At 44.6% G+C, this 16,648-nt stretch overlaps 6 protein-coding genes across 6 annotated transcripts in view; all 6 read right to left on the bottom strand.

Moving 5' to 3' along the window:
• Positions 1-1,912, bottom strand: part of LSM04_003857 (Formin) — a gene marked incomplete at both ends in the record, with an annotated part of 3,606 nt that extends 1,694 nt beyond the window's left edge. Inside the window, one exon of the mRNA XM_067337750.1 lies at positions 1-1,912. This exon is cut by the window's left edge and continues 1,694 nt beyond it. Coding sequence (XP_067192872.1) covers positions 1-1,912 — 1,912 coding nt within the window.
• A 1,212-nt stretch (positions 1,913-3,124) lies between these two features.
• Positions 3,125-10,159, bottom strand: LSM04_005402 (Sec63 domain; the record flags this gene model as incomplete). The annotated part of the gene is made up of 1 exon (XM_067337749.1): positions 3,125-10,159. One exon carries the CDS (start codon positions 10,157-10,159, stop codon positions 3,125-3,127), a length of 7,035 nt encoding a protein of 2,344 aa, XP_067192900.1.
• Positions 10,160-10,696: 537 nt separating this feature from the next.
• Positions 10,697-12,058, bottom strand: LSM04_008638 (Phospholipid/glycerol acyltransferase; the record flags this gene model as incomplete). The annotated part of the gene is made up of 1 exon (XM_067337747.1): positions 10,697-12,058. The coding sequence occupies one exon, from the start codon at positions 12,056-12,058 to the stop codon at positions 10,697-10,699; it is 1,362 nt and encodes a 453-aa protein (XP_067192967.1).
• Positions 12,059-12,578: 520 nt separating this feature from the next.
• LSM04_003546 (Leucine-rich repeat) lies at positions 12,579-14,057 on the bottom strand (the record flags this gene model as incomplete). The annotated part of the gene is made up of 1 exon (XM_067337746.1): positions 12,579-14,057. One exon carries the CDS (start codon positions 14,055-14,057, stop codon positions 12,579-12,581), a length of 1,479 nt encoding a protein of 492 aa, XP_067192865.1.
• A 329-nt stretch (positions 14,058-14,386) lies between these two features.
• Positions 14,387-14,758, bottom strand: LSM04_005170 (protein of unknown function DUF306; the record flags this gene model as incomplete). Its single annotated transcript, XM_067337745.1, has 1 exon — positions 14,387-14,758. One exon carries the CDS (start codon positions 14,756-14,758, stop codon positions 14,387-14,389), a length of 372 nt encoding a protein of 123 aa, XP_067192894.1.
• Positions 14,759-15,116: 358 nt separating this feature from the next.
• Positions 15,117-16,448, bottom strand: LSM04_003612 (protein of unknown function DUF306; the record flags this gene model as incomplete). Its single annotated transcript, XM_067337744.1, has 1 exon — positions 15,117-16,448. The coding sequence occupies one exon, from the start codon at positions 16,446-16,448 to the stop codon at positions 15,117-15,119; it is 1,332 nt and encodes a 443-aa protein (XP_067192867.1).
• Between the last annotated feature and the right edge of the window lie 200 nt (positions 16,449-16,648).

Below are 16,648 nucleotides of genomic sequence, written 5' to 3'. Positions count from 1 at the left end.
ATCCAGTTGGTGCTGGTGGTCCACTCTTAATAGTTGTTGATGATGGAGGAGGAGGCGGTGGTGGCAATCCAGTTGGTGCTGGTGGTCCACTCTTAATAGTTGTTGATGATGGAGGAGGCGGTGGTGGTAATCCAGTTGGTGCTGGTGGTCCACTCTTAATAGTTGATGATGGTAGTGGCGGTCCGACATGTACAGGTGAACACGATTTTGAAGCGCCATCTGATAGGGGCGATGGTTCCAAAGATGTATTTAGATCCTCAAATTTACTGCTTTCTGATGACCTATTAAGCGCTGAAGCAATTGCTGCGATGCATTTTGGTGACAAAGGATCAACATCATCATCGTCATCATCATCATCGCGGACGTTTAGTGCTGCTAAGTTGCCACGTTTCAGTTCTTTCCCTATATAAGAAGGGGAAGATGGTAATGTTGTACCGTTAAACTGTGATTGTACTGACACTTCTCTCACTGATGCACTTCTCGTTGTTCTTTCCGTATTTGACGTTGTGGAGGTCTCTGAAAGAGGAGCTGTTGCTGCTGACCTGCCTTTAGAGTCAGAACGTGGTTGACTTACGGATAGACGTCCTGAACGAGCATCTGCGCCGCGTGCAGAGCTTATTGATTTTGCGGAAGATGGAGGACAAGGAATGGGAGTCTTGGGGGCACCACTAATAGCAGCACTAGTAGTTGTAGGGTCAATATTGTTATGGTTATTGTTTGTAGTGGTATTAGCAGCGGCAGGAACAGCAGTAGTTGTACTCTTAGAAGTCGTAATTGTTGTTGTAGTCGTCTCTCCTCCTGTATGAGTGCCGGTAGTTTTGACATTCTGTCCGTTATCCTCATTATCTAAGGGTAGGTTTGATACACTAACCGTAGAACATCGTCGCGACGGTCTACGTCTCTCCCTCTTGGTGAATACATTCGCTGCGGGAGGAGCTATGATTTTATCAATACCCTTGCGTGTGGCCCTTTGTGAAGGTACCTGCTGTAAATAGAGTCTTGCCTGTCCCAGATCCCCGTCAGTAAGCAGCAAAGCATCCTCAATATCCTTCATTTCCCGCTCTGGAAACTCATTACGAAGTGCCTGTGCCTTTGTAACCTCCAGTGTGGTATCCAGCCGCTTAATAAAGCTCTGCAGCTCCTTCACCTGTTCTTCCAACAAAGCCTCTCCATCGTGTGAGACACGAGCGGAGGGTATACCGTTGGCCTTCTCAATCTTTCTTGTCAACTCTGATAAGGCCAGCTGGGCGTCTCCCTCGGCACTGTTCAGTGCCTGTATCACATCCGCCTCCCACGATGCGGGAAGGGCGAGAATGTTCATCAGCCGCCGTACGGTGTACTTGGAGCCAAACAGTAGACGAGGAATATTTCCACGATCTCGCCTGGTGAAGGAAGGAAAAGAAGATAACTCCCCCCGCTGTTCACGGTCCTCCAATTCACTCTGCAGAATCGCCACCATCAACTCCCGATCACCCTCCGCCGCAATTGCCACATCATGTACGTGGGCAGGTGTAGTGCGAAAAGTATCACTTAAATGTGCAATCTCCTTCGTGCTGATCACCACATATTCCGTCCATCCATCACGTGTACCGTCGTTCTGCGGTATGACAGGGCATGAACTCATCACGACGCTGTGACCACTGCAGCTGTGGCCATGGGGGTTGTGAAGGCTTTGGTTGCTGCGGCGTAGCGAGTTCCCGCGTGAACGCATGGAACCACGTCGTGCTTTATTGGATGATGGCGAAATCGGCGGTAAACCCACCGCATCACCAGCACTGTCGCTCCCAGACGTTGCGGCTCTCGCAGGTTGTGCGGTTTGCCTTTGTTCCTGTGGTTCCTGCAATTTAACAGACACCTCATTGCGATTAGACGTGAATTCCTCCCCTGAAGACCTTTTCCCTGAGGACTTCATTGCTTTGTATAGGAGGATGGAGAATGGGTGGAAAAACCGAATACAGTGCAGAGATAGAATCCAATAAAAAGGAATCAATGTCCGTTTCTAAGATTATGAGAAAAAAAAAACAAAATAAAAACGTGGCGTTTCTCCCAGAAACTTACGTCAGGCGTTTTTTTTTTCTTACCTATTTTTTATTTCTTCTCTGGTGTTGGTTCTTTGTTTGTTTCTATATTATTGCTCTCTCTCCCTCTCTCTCCTTTCTCTTTTTTATCCTTTGTATTTTGTCTAGGTAAAAAATGGGATCTTTACTTTCTTCTTTTTTCGTACTTTTTCCCTTTTTCCCTTAATATATCCCTACACGATTGTTGTTGTTGTCTTGTGTATATATTTGTTTCTTATTCTTCTCCTTTATCGTCCAGAGTAGAGTTTGTGCTGCAGAATTGCCTTTAGATTTAGGTTTTACCACTCGTTCGCACTATCTCCCCTTTTTTTTCGTATGGAAGAATTATGGACTCCTTTCTTTTTTTTGGAATTCTAAATTATATCGTTGATTGAGAAAGAGTGCATTAAACAAATATAAAAACAAAGAGAAAGAAAAAAGTAGCGTTGCAATGGAGAGAGATTTATCTGCAATATATGTATACATATACACACAGAGAGAGAGAGACATGGTAATTAGCATAAACCCAATAGAAAGGGTGCAACAGTATTTTTTATTTTCTTCGCTTGCTCATGTTTCATTTTGGTGTTTTCACCTTATCACCGAAGGGGATTTTAAAAAAAAAAGGTCTCCGTATATTATCCCCTCGTTCTCTTCTTTTTTTTCTTTTTATCCTCCTGTATATGTTCGTGCTCTTGTATATGCATGTTTACGTGAGTGTATATTACACCTCAGCAGATGTATTTACCTGATCTCACGACTGTACCCCAAACACTCCACACGAAAGCACAACAATAAGCTCCAATCATCCATCCTCACACCTATAAAAGCAAATTCTTCTTCTTTTATTTCTTCTTTGTTCACTGCTTTTTTTTTTGTTATAACTTCTTCTTTTCCTTTCCTTCCTCCTTTTTTCCTTATTCCCTCTTTTTATGCTTCTTTTCCTCCTCCTCCTCCGCCCCCTTCTCATCCTCCTCTTTCTCTCCTTCCTTTTTCCTTTTTTTTTTTGTTTTGCATTTCCTTCACGGTATTCATTCAACCATGATGTTGTCTTCATTCGCCATTTCTCACTCTGCGGCGAAAACAACATCCGTCTCAGCGTCGGCCCGGTACTGTGCGGAGACCACCGATGCTGTCATGGTCAATGTATCTAAATCCTCCCCATCCACGTACTCTAGTGGGAAGGTAAGAGAAGCAGAAATGCGCCACATGGATGAAAAAGATGATGATAATGATGATGATTGGCCATGTTGTTGCTGTTGTTCTTGTTCTTGTTCTGATCTTTTTATCTCTTCGTTCTCTTCATTGCGGTTGTTATCCGCCACACACTCCGGTGTAACGACAGAGAGTGCCATTAACCGTTCCGACCCATCATTCTTTCCCTGATGTCGCAATACACATAATATCCACCATGGTCCCAGTAATTTGTTACGATTCGACTGTGATGCTAATTCATCATTTGCCACCGTAGAAGTGAAGGAAGATGCTAAGGGTAATGTACACGCAATGCTGCCTTCTACATGAATTACAAAAGCGTGTCCGGCATCCATAAGTTCTACTGTCCCATTAGCCGTCATAGATGTTACACGAGGAATAGATACAGCCTCTGCGCACAGTCGTTTCACAAGTGCAGCTCCAGCATTGGTATCTGGTACTACCCCACACTCTACCAGTTTATTTGTTAACTTTAACCATACAACCTCTGCTGCAGGACCTTGAGAAGATAACTCCTGTAATCTTTCAAGTGACCATGATAGACCTTCTTTATCTTTTCTATTCAACACCTGATGCAAGGCCGCTGATTCCTGTACACAAGGCAATTGTAGGAGTGCATCATCACATCCCCAAACACGTCGCTCAATATGAGATGCAAGACGCATTAAATAACGTGCTTGTCTCCACTGTGTCGTATTATCAAATATCTCACATGCACCTCGTACTAAATCTAATACCGCCGGTAGTAGTACATAAAGATCCGCACGGAGTTGTTCCGCTACATCATATGAAATATCAAGAAGAAGATGAGGATCCACCGCAGCTGAAGATGGTGAAGCTAATGGATGTATAGCCGTAACAGAATCATTCCTAGTCTCATATTTCTTTAGATGTTCTTCACTAATAAACATGCGTGCACAGTGGGCCAAAATAAGCAGTAATACCTTTGTCCAACCTTTAGAAAAGTCCAAATCCACATATCGTACATCGTACGCAGAGGGAAAGGCACGCGCTATTGTCTGCAATGCCTGCAATTCTGCAGTATCTGTTATACGTGCGGCATCACCCACATACGGTGGTGTTAACTCCACACACGATGACGCCACAAGACGCCACATATCCGCTACTGAAGATAACGTTGTTGTTGATGTTGTTGTTACAGTTCCTGCGTTTAATGTTTGACCATCCTCTCCCCTTCCACCCATATAATGAGATGCAGAAGCCGCAGTTGCTGTAGTAATTGCCTCAACAGAGACCACAGACATACCGTGTTGTGCAGCCGCCTTCCCTCGTGGTGTGGGCCGCACCGTTTCTCCCTCATCTCCCCTAATGATATTATTATCATTATCATCATCGTTATTAGTATTACTATTATTATTATTATCCATCACAGTGAGACAACCGGCTTGCTGCAGTGCGGCAATCACCACACGTGCAAACTCCGACGCATACGCCGGAATATCCTCCCGCGTTGGTACCCCATAAAAGTGTAAATTGGTGCGGAGATGAAACAAAAAGTAATGACTCTGTAAGACACGTAAAGCAGTTGGCATATCCATCACTCGTCCCTGTGCGATGGCGGCGTTAAGGGCATCACGGAAGTCATCCGGATACCGCAAGTATGACTCGAGTGGAAGTGGATCATTTAATAATTTCCCCCACACCCACCGCCGTGCGGCCCGGCAGTACACCACCGCCTCACTTAACGCCCGCGATGTCATTTGCAGTAACTCCGATACACTGCAGTCTGTGCAGGAAGACCCGCCCACATCATTAGAAATAAACGTGAGAGATGGAACTGCGGCGGCCGTACGCTCCGCAGCACACACAAAGGCCGTACCAAAGAGAGCAGCGGGAAGACGCCAGGCGGATTCAAATGTGCATATTAATATTAATGGAAGTATGGCTTCCGTCTCTGGGTGTCGTGAGGGATTTTCCACACGGTCAAGAATGAAGAGTTCATCCAAGAAAGATGTTCCACGGTGCATGTAGGCGACACCGGCAGAAAGTAAGAGTGAAAGGTTTCGATCTTCTACTTCATCAACGTAAGTGGTGGGAACAAAGTCACGGCAACGAAGAAGAACACGTTTAGCGAGTTCCTCCGTATCTCGGGCAGAAGGTACAAACACCACACTTGGAGTTGATGCATATCGATCTCTTTGTAATAACTTAAGTGCAGATACAGTAGCTGCCTCATAACGATTGCGAGCCCCACCATGGTCTACAGCCTCTAATCGTACACGTAATTGACGGTATGAATTACCATAGTTATACTGTCGTTGTTGAGGTATTTTCATCCATCGTGATACCTCTGTACAACTTATTAAAGGATACGAAAGGGCAAGAAGACGTGCTGGTTGTTTTCCATTATTAACCAAATACGGTTTTGATTGTAATCGTGCAATACATTCCTCCATCCATCGTCCTTCTGGGGCACGTATGAGGTGTATGTGATCAACAATAATATGTGTTACACCAGTAAGATAATCATTACCTCCACGTCGTAACAAGGGAAGTAGACTCCCACCACTTGCAATAATAATAGTAGCATTTCGTACTTTTTCCATCTTTGTTTCTAATCCCTCACCAAAGGGTTCAAGTTTCACCACATACTGTTTAAGACCTTCACCAAATTTACATCGCCAATCATGTAAACGACGTGTCGCACATGCATCATGTGCAGTAATATACAATAATTTGCGTTTAGTGGCAGGCACGATTCCATCTGCTATCTGTTCCTCTTCTGTAATAGGAGCATTATTATTATTATTATTATTATTATTAGTAGTAGTAGTAGTAGTAGTACCATTATCATCATTATTACTAATAGAACTAGTACTCGTCTCTGTTTGCAATAACGCACAATCCAGCAAAAATTGCAGAATAAATAATTCCGCAATTGTTGTGCGTCCACCACCAGGGGGAATTGCTACAAAAATATTTTCTGTAGGATTCTCCATAATAGGCACGACAAGATCATGTTGTGTGGGAAAGAATTCCGTGAAGGGAAACACCTTTTCAGCTGCGGCCTCTAAACCATACGGCTTAAGTGTTGCCGATACCTCCCGCATACTTTCATCATCTTCCAAGGAAGGAGGACGTAGATGGACTTCCAACAATGGTGGTGCTATATCTGGTAAACGTACATTCATTAAACAAACAGCCACAGAACATTCAGTACCAAGCCAATGTAAAGAATGACAACGTACAAAATAATGTGTGGGTTTGGGTTCAACAATTGGTACTACTATAGTAGGTGCAGAAAAGGTTCCATTTCCGCGTAAAATTTCAACTGATAAATAAACTCGTTCATGATGTAAGATACGACCATTGGTGTGTTCAATAGTAAGAAGAAGTTCACCAGCCGCTCGGCTATGTAATGTTTCATTATATGTAAACTCTGGTGTAATATCAACATCAACATATAACATATTACGTGTAAGAGGACGTACAGAAGCTTCTAAAATAAAATGTGGTACTTGATGAATAGAATCGTACGCTAACTCCGCACGTCTTTCATCCCCCAGCTTCTCAGAAAGATCCTCTAATGACCAAGCACGCACTTCATCCCATGAAACTCTTCGACTTTCAAGTGCATGAATAAAAGTAGCAAAATTTTTTGCCGTGACGGTATGACGTAACTGACGTACAGGAGATTGTACGCCCCATTGTTGATGTACAACCATTAAACAGAGTTGTAATACTTGCATAGCGGTACGACCATACTCACGTACAAGACACGTTTCATGAAGTGCACGAAGGATACGCTGGGCAGAATCCTTCACATACACAAGTTCACTCATTAATGGTAGACCTTGAAGACTCATATCACTAATGTAACACTGAAGTAGTATGTTAATTTTAGCTAAAGGTGTGTAACGACTTTCACGTACAGCTATAGGTGCGTTCTCTAATAAATATTGTAATTGTGCCTGTTCTTCTGGTCGCACTGTAATGTGTGAAAACTCTTTAGACATGGCAAAAAGACGAAACAAATCCACATCATGCATCGTACTTGTAAGATGTGTAAGATAGGTTGCCATTGAAGATGAAGTTACGTAATAGAATGAAGCAATACGACCATATGGTGTTGGGGCAATACGTCTCGCATTAACATCGTAATCCACCATCTGTGCACGACGTAAATCCTCCGCCGCTGTGTGTACAATATTCTCTAAATGATGTAAGAAAAGTGGATCTGCATCACTTGCACGTGTTCCATACAACTCCGGTGTTCGTCGCAAACGTACATACATGTACGTTCGCTGCAGCCACCGTACGCCCTCTGCAGTTGTTTCAATGTGTCCCAACACAATCTCTGCATTTAACATATCCACAAGTCGTGCCATTAACTGTGATTCTATCGGCAATTGTTGATTTAACACGGCGAGATAGTACTGGAGATCATCCACGCCAGTAATCACAGCCGCACGGCCAAGAGATGTACCAAATCCCACACGCCCAGCACGACCAAACATCTGGAGAACATCTAACGCACTAAGCAACTCCGTTTCCCCTTTTGCCCCATTAAAAATACGAGTGCCTTTAATCACAACTTGATTAGCCGGTAGATTTACACCCCACGCAAGTGTAGATGTACACACCAACACCCGCACATGTCGTTCGGCGAAGAGCGTCTCCACCACCTCCCGCTCCTCACGACTCATTCCGGCATGATGTACGGCAAATCCCATTGGAAGCATCTGCTGTAGACTTGCACGGAGGAGATGTGTGGAAGTGTTAGCGGCATCACGTAAGGCCTGTTCAGATTCACTACCAGGACGTACAAAATAATGTGTGCGTTTATCCTCTACGGCTCTTCGCATCATATACAAGGCGGTGTATTCGGTGTCTTTACGAGAATGTACAAACACCATGGTTTGTTCTCCATTTATAGCCGCTTGTAATACTTTATCATATGATACAAGATTCATGACAGCAGCTTGATTCGTTCCACGTACCTTTTTAATGGCACAAAATGATTGCTGGAGTGGAATTGGACGAAATGAACTATCAAAAACAAATAAACCACGTTGTCTATCAACTTGTAGAAAACTTGCAACATCTATATGGTTAGGTAGTGTAGCACTAAGTCCAACTATACGAATATTTGCCTCTCCACGTAATTGTTGTTGTAGCATCGTTCTAGCAACTATAGCCTCTAATACTGGACCACGTTCATTATGAAGTAAATGAACTTCATCAAGAATTAAAAGTTTTAATAAAGTGGCTACACCAAGTTCAACAGATTTACGTGTCACTACATCCCATTTCTCAGGAGTTGTGACAATAAGTTGCGCATCATATAGTTGTGCCTGATTTATACTAGAATCACCAGAAAGTTCAACAACAGTAAGTCCAATTGGTTCAAATCTCTTAGAAAAAGTACGTACAACTTCTTGTACTAATGCTTTCATTGGTGCTACATAAACCATTTTTAAATCACGTAATTTAATATTACCACTTCGTGTTGTAGCATTAGCAATAGCTCTAAGCATTGTCATCGTGGCTACATTTGTTTTTCCCGCTCCAGTCGGAGCACATACTAACATATTTTCATCACTGTTAAAAGCGCAATCATACACCTTAGATTGCATTGGGTTAAGCTGTGAAACACCAGGGAATGCTAACTGTGCCCACTCTGGAAAATTGTTTATTGGAATACAAGGCAAATCCCCAGTAGCAGAAGGTGTAGGAGGAAGTATAACCTCATCATGTGTCTCAAAAACTGCTCGTTGCGTACCTTGTGGAACAACAGCCCGAGTGTGTTGATGTGGAGTACGTTCATCCTTAAACGCATACGCCTGCAAATCCACACGTCGAAGTGGTTTTGTCGTACCTTTACTATTTACACCATCACCAACCTCCGTTTTTAGACCAATTTCTTTACCTGTTACACTCTGATATAACCGTTCCACCGTACGATCCTGGTGAGCGTGTGCCTTCATCGCATCTATTACAGTATTCTTTGCCTCTTGATTATGTCCTTCTGCAAATCGCATTCCATACACAATAGCCCAGCGTGATTGGGCAACTGTACCAATCCATTCCATTACCGCCTCATCATCGTAACCACCGAGAAAGGCTGTGAGTTGTGTCTCCAGTGTTAATTGATCCACCTGTGGCTGAGCGGCATACTGTAAGACACGTCCTGCTTGTAATTCACATTCATCCATTGTCTGTGTGGGAAACAGGCGACGTAGGGAGTCTCGCACGTAATTAGGATTACATGCTATCTCCTCAAAGGTAACACGTTTTACGCGTCCACCGGTATTGTTATTGTTATTGTTAACACCATCATCATCATCACCATCGTCATATTCAACATTCCCATCTCCAATGATATCAACATCTGCCGCAAATTTCATCAAATCCATCCTATTATCACGGACACCGGTCATATTATTATTATTATTATTATCATCATCATCATCATCATCGGAGTCAGATGATATTTCTCCTTGATGTTTCTGTTTTTGCTGCTGATTATCTTCCTGCAACAGTAGCAGTCCACCAAGACCATCATTCGCCTCAATACCATTATCATTCACACGGTGACGGTTCCCCACCTCCTCTGCCACTACAAAGTCATCAATTAAGCGACCATAATGTAGAACCTCGTGAAGGGCCTCCGCACTCAGTGGTGTGTCAAAGAGCAACTCCAGTTGTTTTTTAAGTTCCTGCAAATGCATAGAACCAGGAGCAGCAGCAGCACCGCTACTACTACTACTACCAAAACGGCACACAATAGATAACGTCTCTTCCGCGATTTCAGCTAAATTATCATCAAGTCCAGGTGGTAACCAGCGACGCAAGTCACGCAAGAATCGTTCATAATGCACTCTTGTTTGCTCAGAGTGCGGCACATAATGCGCTGCAGAGGACATCACGTTATATTTGTGTGTATCTGTGTTTCTTTGTTTTCTCTATCTGCCTACCTACCTACCTGTGTAAATGTGTGTATGAGCGTTTGTGTGTGTGTTTAATCTTTTCTTGGTGTGGGTATGGGTGTTTGTTTGTGTCCTCTTCCTCAGTCAGGAGCTATTATTCCTAGAAGAGAGACATGTCAGAGAATGAAGGAAAAAAATAATAATAATTGAAATATACATATCAACAACTATTACACTATAGAGACATCCGTAGATACTTTTTTTCTTTTAAGAGTACAAAAACATGAGAAGCATACAAATGCAACCTCACAAAGAGAGTATGAGTCACAAATGCAAAAAAAAAAAAAAATGAAATGTAAAATGTTCAAGGTAATGATAACTACTATAGATACCAGGGGAAATAAAAGCAAAGATATTAATATAAGGGAGAACAAAAACAAAGAAAGAGAGCTCTTGCACTATAAATAGGGACATGTGTACCAAATCCGAAAGTAGTAGTTCACTCTATTACAGTGCAATACTCCTATTACCCCTTCACTTATCCTTTTTCTCAGATCCTTTTTTAGAAATATTAACCTTTCGATCCCGATCTTCATTAAGTGGTTGAAGAAGAAGCCACTGCAGCAGACTGCCCTTCTCGTGTACAATCCACTGGCAAAATCCAATACAGAAAACGCACCACAACAGTAATAACTTGCTGGGGAAAAACACACAGTACAAAACGGGAAAGATCCAGAAAGCAAGTACGGCGATGAAGCCACGCCATAATCCCACATCTCGAAGGAATCGTGAAAATTTTGTGCTACCAGGGTGTTTCGCCGCGTCTTCATCTTGGTCGTACGTGAAAACTTTACAATTCTCTCCAAAAACATTTCGTACCTGATGGGTCTCAAACCCCACTGGATTATTCGCATAGAATTGAGAAAGAAGAATCTCTTTTTTGGCGAAACGGTCGTTAATCCAAGCATGCAGTTCATTGTCCGTTACAGGTGCATCGCTCAATCCATCCTCAGAAGTTTGCTCTTTATTATCATTTTCATTTGGCTTTAATTTCATATGATGTCGTGTACATAATATATGAACCTTCTTCGGCATACGTCCATTAACGACGCTTAACTCCTCTGGTCTCTCACCTGGCACAAAGTCCGTATATCCCATTGTCACATCAATAATCTCCTCAATATTTTCTACACCAATCATATTTTTCATAGCCAAAAATCCAGTTGTACGTGGATTTAGTACATGATGAAATATTGGGAGACCATTCTGTGCGGCGTATGCGTTTGACTTCTCAACGTTGCTCTTGGAGAGATCTGTTCCCTCAGGAAATATTAAAATAGTAGAACCACCACTAGATTTATAAAGTTCAATCATTTCTCGCATTCTTTCTTCATCTTGGGTCCACTTACGAGTAAGAAATATATAGCGAAAAAACTGCATCGCCCACCCAAAAACTGGAATGCGACTCAATTCAGATTTCAGTACAATACGTAGAGCGCGTGCCCCGCCAGCACGGGCAAGAAAAGGAAACAACACCAACCAGTCAATACGACATCGATGATTCATAATAATAATTTTAAACTTTCCATTCTGCGTGGGAGGACCAAAGACATCTTCCAATCGAGGTGGAGTATCCTTTACAGAACAGGCAACAGTGAATGCAAGGCGCAGCTGCAGTAAACATTCAAGGAGAATGACCACAAGCCCAGTCCACAGAGCCTGCACAGTGTCATACCACACACCGAATAATCGAACAAGAGATTTGGGTCTTGCCTGAAACACAACGCGGGCCACTATGAGAAGTAGAACAGGAAAAAACGTAAAAACAAAGCCGGTGGGAGCGGTGACCATCAAAACCAACAAAAAGAATACACCAGAGAACGACAACTTCGCCATCACTCAATTCCAAGAGTACTCAGCAACAATTAGTACAATGGTAATACAAGCAAAGTAAATATAGATCGAAATAGTAACAACGTTAGTAATGGAAATAGTAGTAATGATGGTCAATATTCTTACACTTAAAGTGTATCCACTAGAAAATACTAAAGATGACTAGAAAAAAAAATCTAAAATACAGTTTAAAAAAAGAGGCAAAAATAACAGTAAAATAGCACCAAAACAATAAACCAGAAAACAAAAAAAAAACGATCCGCAAACATACGTTATGGACCGACGAAAAAAAAAAGCAATACAGAACACATCATTTCCAAAACTATCACATTCTTTCCTCACCAACTCAGTAAATATGGTAAATACAAAAACACTTCTATACATAAATGTCATCACAACACCAGATCTCTGATACACACTCATACAAACAATAACATCTACACAGTAACAGAGATCAACACATATTAGAAAACAATTCAAAAAACACGAACAACATAAAGAAAACGGAAGATTCACATAACTACTATATACAATACGTCCTCAAAAGTTTTGTCTCAACACGTTGCTGGATCCTCTCTCGCTGCGCCTCCTCCTTTACCCCTACTTCATGCGTCTTGATGGCCTGCACACCATCCTGTATGCGCCGCTCCATGGCTGCTAAGCACTCCGGCTCCACACCACTTCCACGGGCGTCAAAATAGCGTAACGTGGTGTTCTCCTGCAGCGCCTGCAACAGCAGTTCACTCGTGTGCACACCCAGTGCCTTATTGCCGGCAATGTTCAACGAAAGCAGCGTGCTCTGCTTTGGCAGAACATCCGCGAGTGCTTGTGCAGTCGCGTCACCCAGAACGTTGTGTGAGAGATCAAGCACCTCCAGTGTGCTGTGAGACGCCAACCCACTAACGAGAGCCGCGCCACCAGGCTCATCAGGAATGCGATTAAGGCGAAGATTCAGCACACGCAGTGTTGTGTTCATCGCCAGTGCCTCGCCAAGCGCCACCGCCCCCACCCCACGAATGTGGTTGTCCTGCAAGTACAATTCCTCGAGTGGCAGGTCTGGTTTGCACAGCAGCAGTGCGAGCTGCCGTGCCCCATCATCATCAATGCGGTTGGACGATAGATCAAGAACAGTGATGGATGTGTTGCGCACGAGCCCGCCAAGGATTCTCTTCAGCAGCGTGCTGTTCAGTCGATTGTTAGGGAGTCCCAGAGAGCGCAGCGGCGGATAACGGTCGAGTGCATGTCGTACATTTAGCGCGTCGGTCTCGCCAAATCCAATCATCCACCGGTTGAAGTCAGTCCCAGCATTATTGACACCAAACGTGAGGCGCAGGTGCAAGACATGTGGCAGACGCGCAAGCAGGTGCTCGTACAGATCAAACCGCGTGACCTGGCACGGTAGTTCGACGTTGTACACGTAGTCTCTGCACAGGGCACAGAGCCGGTCGAGCTGCTGCGCCTCCTCGTCGTCGATCTCGGGCGAGCGCAGGCCACTCAGGAAGTCGCTAAGCACACGCTCAAGATAAAACTGCTTCCATCCCTCGTGCTCCGGCGCCACAAGCCTCCCACATGTCCGCTCACTCAGTTGCCCAAATGACCACCGCGCCTCGCAGCAGCGACGCCAGTATGCGTCGCAGGCAACACGTGGAACGCTCACAGAGAGGGGTATATCCGTTGAAAGCCTCTCAATCACTGTGTCGTACAACTCTCGGTGAGACTCACGCAATGTATCTGCAGCAGAGAGAGTGGCAAAGTTATTCGCAATAACATCAGCGCACAGTGACACCAGTGTCGGGACAAAGTACGAGTTCTGGCCTTTCTCTTCCTCTTGCTCCACCCCTTGTTGCTGCTGTTGCTGCTGCTGTTGTTGTTGTTGTTGTTGTTGTTGTTGTTGTAGTTGCTCTGTGGAGAGCAAGTGCAGGGTACTTTCCAGGTCCCGAATAAACTCCTGGAGCCGGACCTGGTGAAACTCGCTTCGCTGCACCGGCTTTTTCGGTGGCATTTCCTCTATATCTTCACAGTAAAAACAATGACCTCTCGCGTCGTCAGTACAGTGACGCTCCTCCCTTAAACTACCATCAAGAAGAAGAAATACAAGCACTTGCAAGCACAAAGTCCCCAAGCACAGGAAGCTCAAAGACACAAAATTACAGAGACAAATACCGCTGAGAAAACAAAAAAAAAATCGCAAACCCAGAAAATTTTTCACAGTAAATCCCCCTGGCTTTCTATCCGCTACATGCCAGTTATATCCCTCATAAATATAAAAAAAACATCGAACAAAATAAAAGATTGCCTTTCCCCCTTTTCCCCCTAGTACGCAGACGCCAGCTACCGGCGTAAAAGTGCACTCTCGTCCACAGTGAACTCCAGAGTGTCATTGCCGTGGGACAGCTTTAATGCACCACCCTCACGTGTCACATGCATCCCGCCCTCAAAGCCCTGAAAAAGGGCACGCTCCACATCCATCAGAAAAGGGGGTCCCATCTTTCGAGTTGACATTAGCATTCCAGTCAGCTTACCGTTTTCATAACTCAGAAGCCCGTTCATTGAGTTCGCCACGTTTGCGAATACACGCAACTTGTCTCCCTCGCTCTCAAACTGCAGTGTCGGGGCATCCCATTGATTCTTTTCACCCTCCTTGCCGTTCAGGCGGGTCAGCACGTACTTCCCAACGAAAGCGTTTGCGTGCTTGTCAGCCATAGTGTTGTGGAGTGTTATGTATTTTCCAATTTATTGGCTTGAAGCTGAATATTCTTTTGTGAAAAAAAGGGGGCAAAGAGGAGAAAAATAAAGAGGGATAACACATCCCAAGCGGCAGTAGCAAGAAAGAAAGCAAAAAGAGACCAGGTGTGATCACACCGTTTCACAGCGCGTTGGGCATGGTCTCCCAAGCTTTACGTGAAGTGTAAAGATACAAGCAAGAGAAAAAGTGAGAAGCAGCACAATCAACAGAGGTAGCAAATCCACGCACATTAGCAACAAGCAATATCCCACACCCTACTCTACTCCCCTTCCCCTCATTTTCACAGAGGCTGTGCCTCTTTTATTGTGGCAGTGTCTACACGGGCAGCGCATCGTACGAGCATTTGTACCCGTTCACGTATCCTACAACGAACATCTCTGTGGCACCAGGTTCCACTGTCACCTCGGCCACCTGCTGGCCACCATCGTTCACAGTGAGGCGTGTATTGCCAAGGCCCTCAACTCTTGAGCGAGTGCCAAACACCACCTTAATGCGCATCCTGTACTTCTTTGTGTCATTGTAGAACGCCCACTTTCTCTCTGCCGCGTTGATTATGCGAAACATTAGACCGTTGCCGTGGCCCTTGAAGCACTGCGCCACATTTTCACCCAGGTACGTTGGTTTTCCATTCTCGTATGGTACAACAGCCACCTTCGTGTACACGAGCGTGGTACCGCCGCACGTCAGCGTCAGCTCTCCGGCGTCAACGCTGCAGAGAAACCCAGTATTGAAGCCGCTAGTCAGCGCGTCCTCCACAAGCATCTCTGCCTCGCTCCCCATCATCCTGGTTGACATCAGCGGTCCCTGCAGTGTGTCCTTCAGCAGTGTGGCCCTCCCACGCAGAGTGTTCGATACCTTTGCAAATACATCTATCCCATCCGCAGATGAATCATGGGAAAGAAGGAGTGTTATTTGGCCATCCGATTCCACAGGGGTGCCATTGAGGTTCTTCAACACGTACTCCCCAGCGATATCGCCTGGCACCAGCAAGCGCAAATACAGGAAGACACTGTGATCATCTTTTAGGGTGAGATCCTTCCCATCGAGAGACACTTGCATGCCGTTCTCCATTCCCGCGCGGAACCTCTCCTCCATCTCCTTCATCCTACCCCCCACGTCATTCATCGTAGAGGCGACTGCACCCTTCAGCATACCATCATCAAGAGTCAGCTCACCCCGAAGTGAGTTCGTGAACTGGGCGATCACAGATACGCAGCCTTTACCACTGGGGACAAGGACCAGCTTCAAACTGTCAAGAGATACATGCTCTCCGTTGTATGCACTGAGCATGTACTCGCCAAAAAGCATCTCCACACAAACGTCACGCACAAAGACGAGGGTGTTTTGCTCTGTCGTCAACGTCAGCGTGTAATCAGCCAAGTGCACTGAAAATCCGGTCTTGAATCCCTCTGAAAGGGCCGTCTCTATCTTCATCTGCTCGTCGCTCCCCATCATCATCGTAGACATGAGGGGTCCACTCAGTTTACCCTTCTCGAACTGTAATGAGCCTCGCAACGTGTTCGCGACCCTGGCAATTGCTTCGACACATTCAACGCCTTTCTTCAGCACAAGGGTGGCCCTTGTCGCACACGGCTCGCTTTTGAGGCGATCTAGATGGTAATTCCCGAAAAAATCAAACGCTTCCATTATGAACTCCTCTATCTCCACTAAAGGTACAAGGTATTAGAGAAACAGAAAAGTAGGTCACAAAGGATATTCAAGCTATTAGAGCCCAGTCATCACATCTCTTGTAAAATAGTTGGAGCAAAAAAATACTCGCTCAAAAACCAGCCAAAAAAAAATCCCATGAAATACACATCGCAACATTTACATAACGACCAACAAAA

Source organism: Trypanosoma melophagium, assembly GCF_022059095.1.
Source record: "Trypanosoma melophagium isolate St. Kilda chromosome Unknown ctg19segment0, whole genome shotgun sequence".
Lineage (NCBI taxonomy): Eukaryota > Euglenozoa > Kinetoplastea > Trypanosomatida > Trypanosomatidae > Trypanosoma > Trypanosoma melophagium.
Note: the sequence above shows the minus strand (reverse complement) of the source record. Positions and strands in the feature narration are given on the sequence as shown.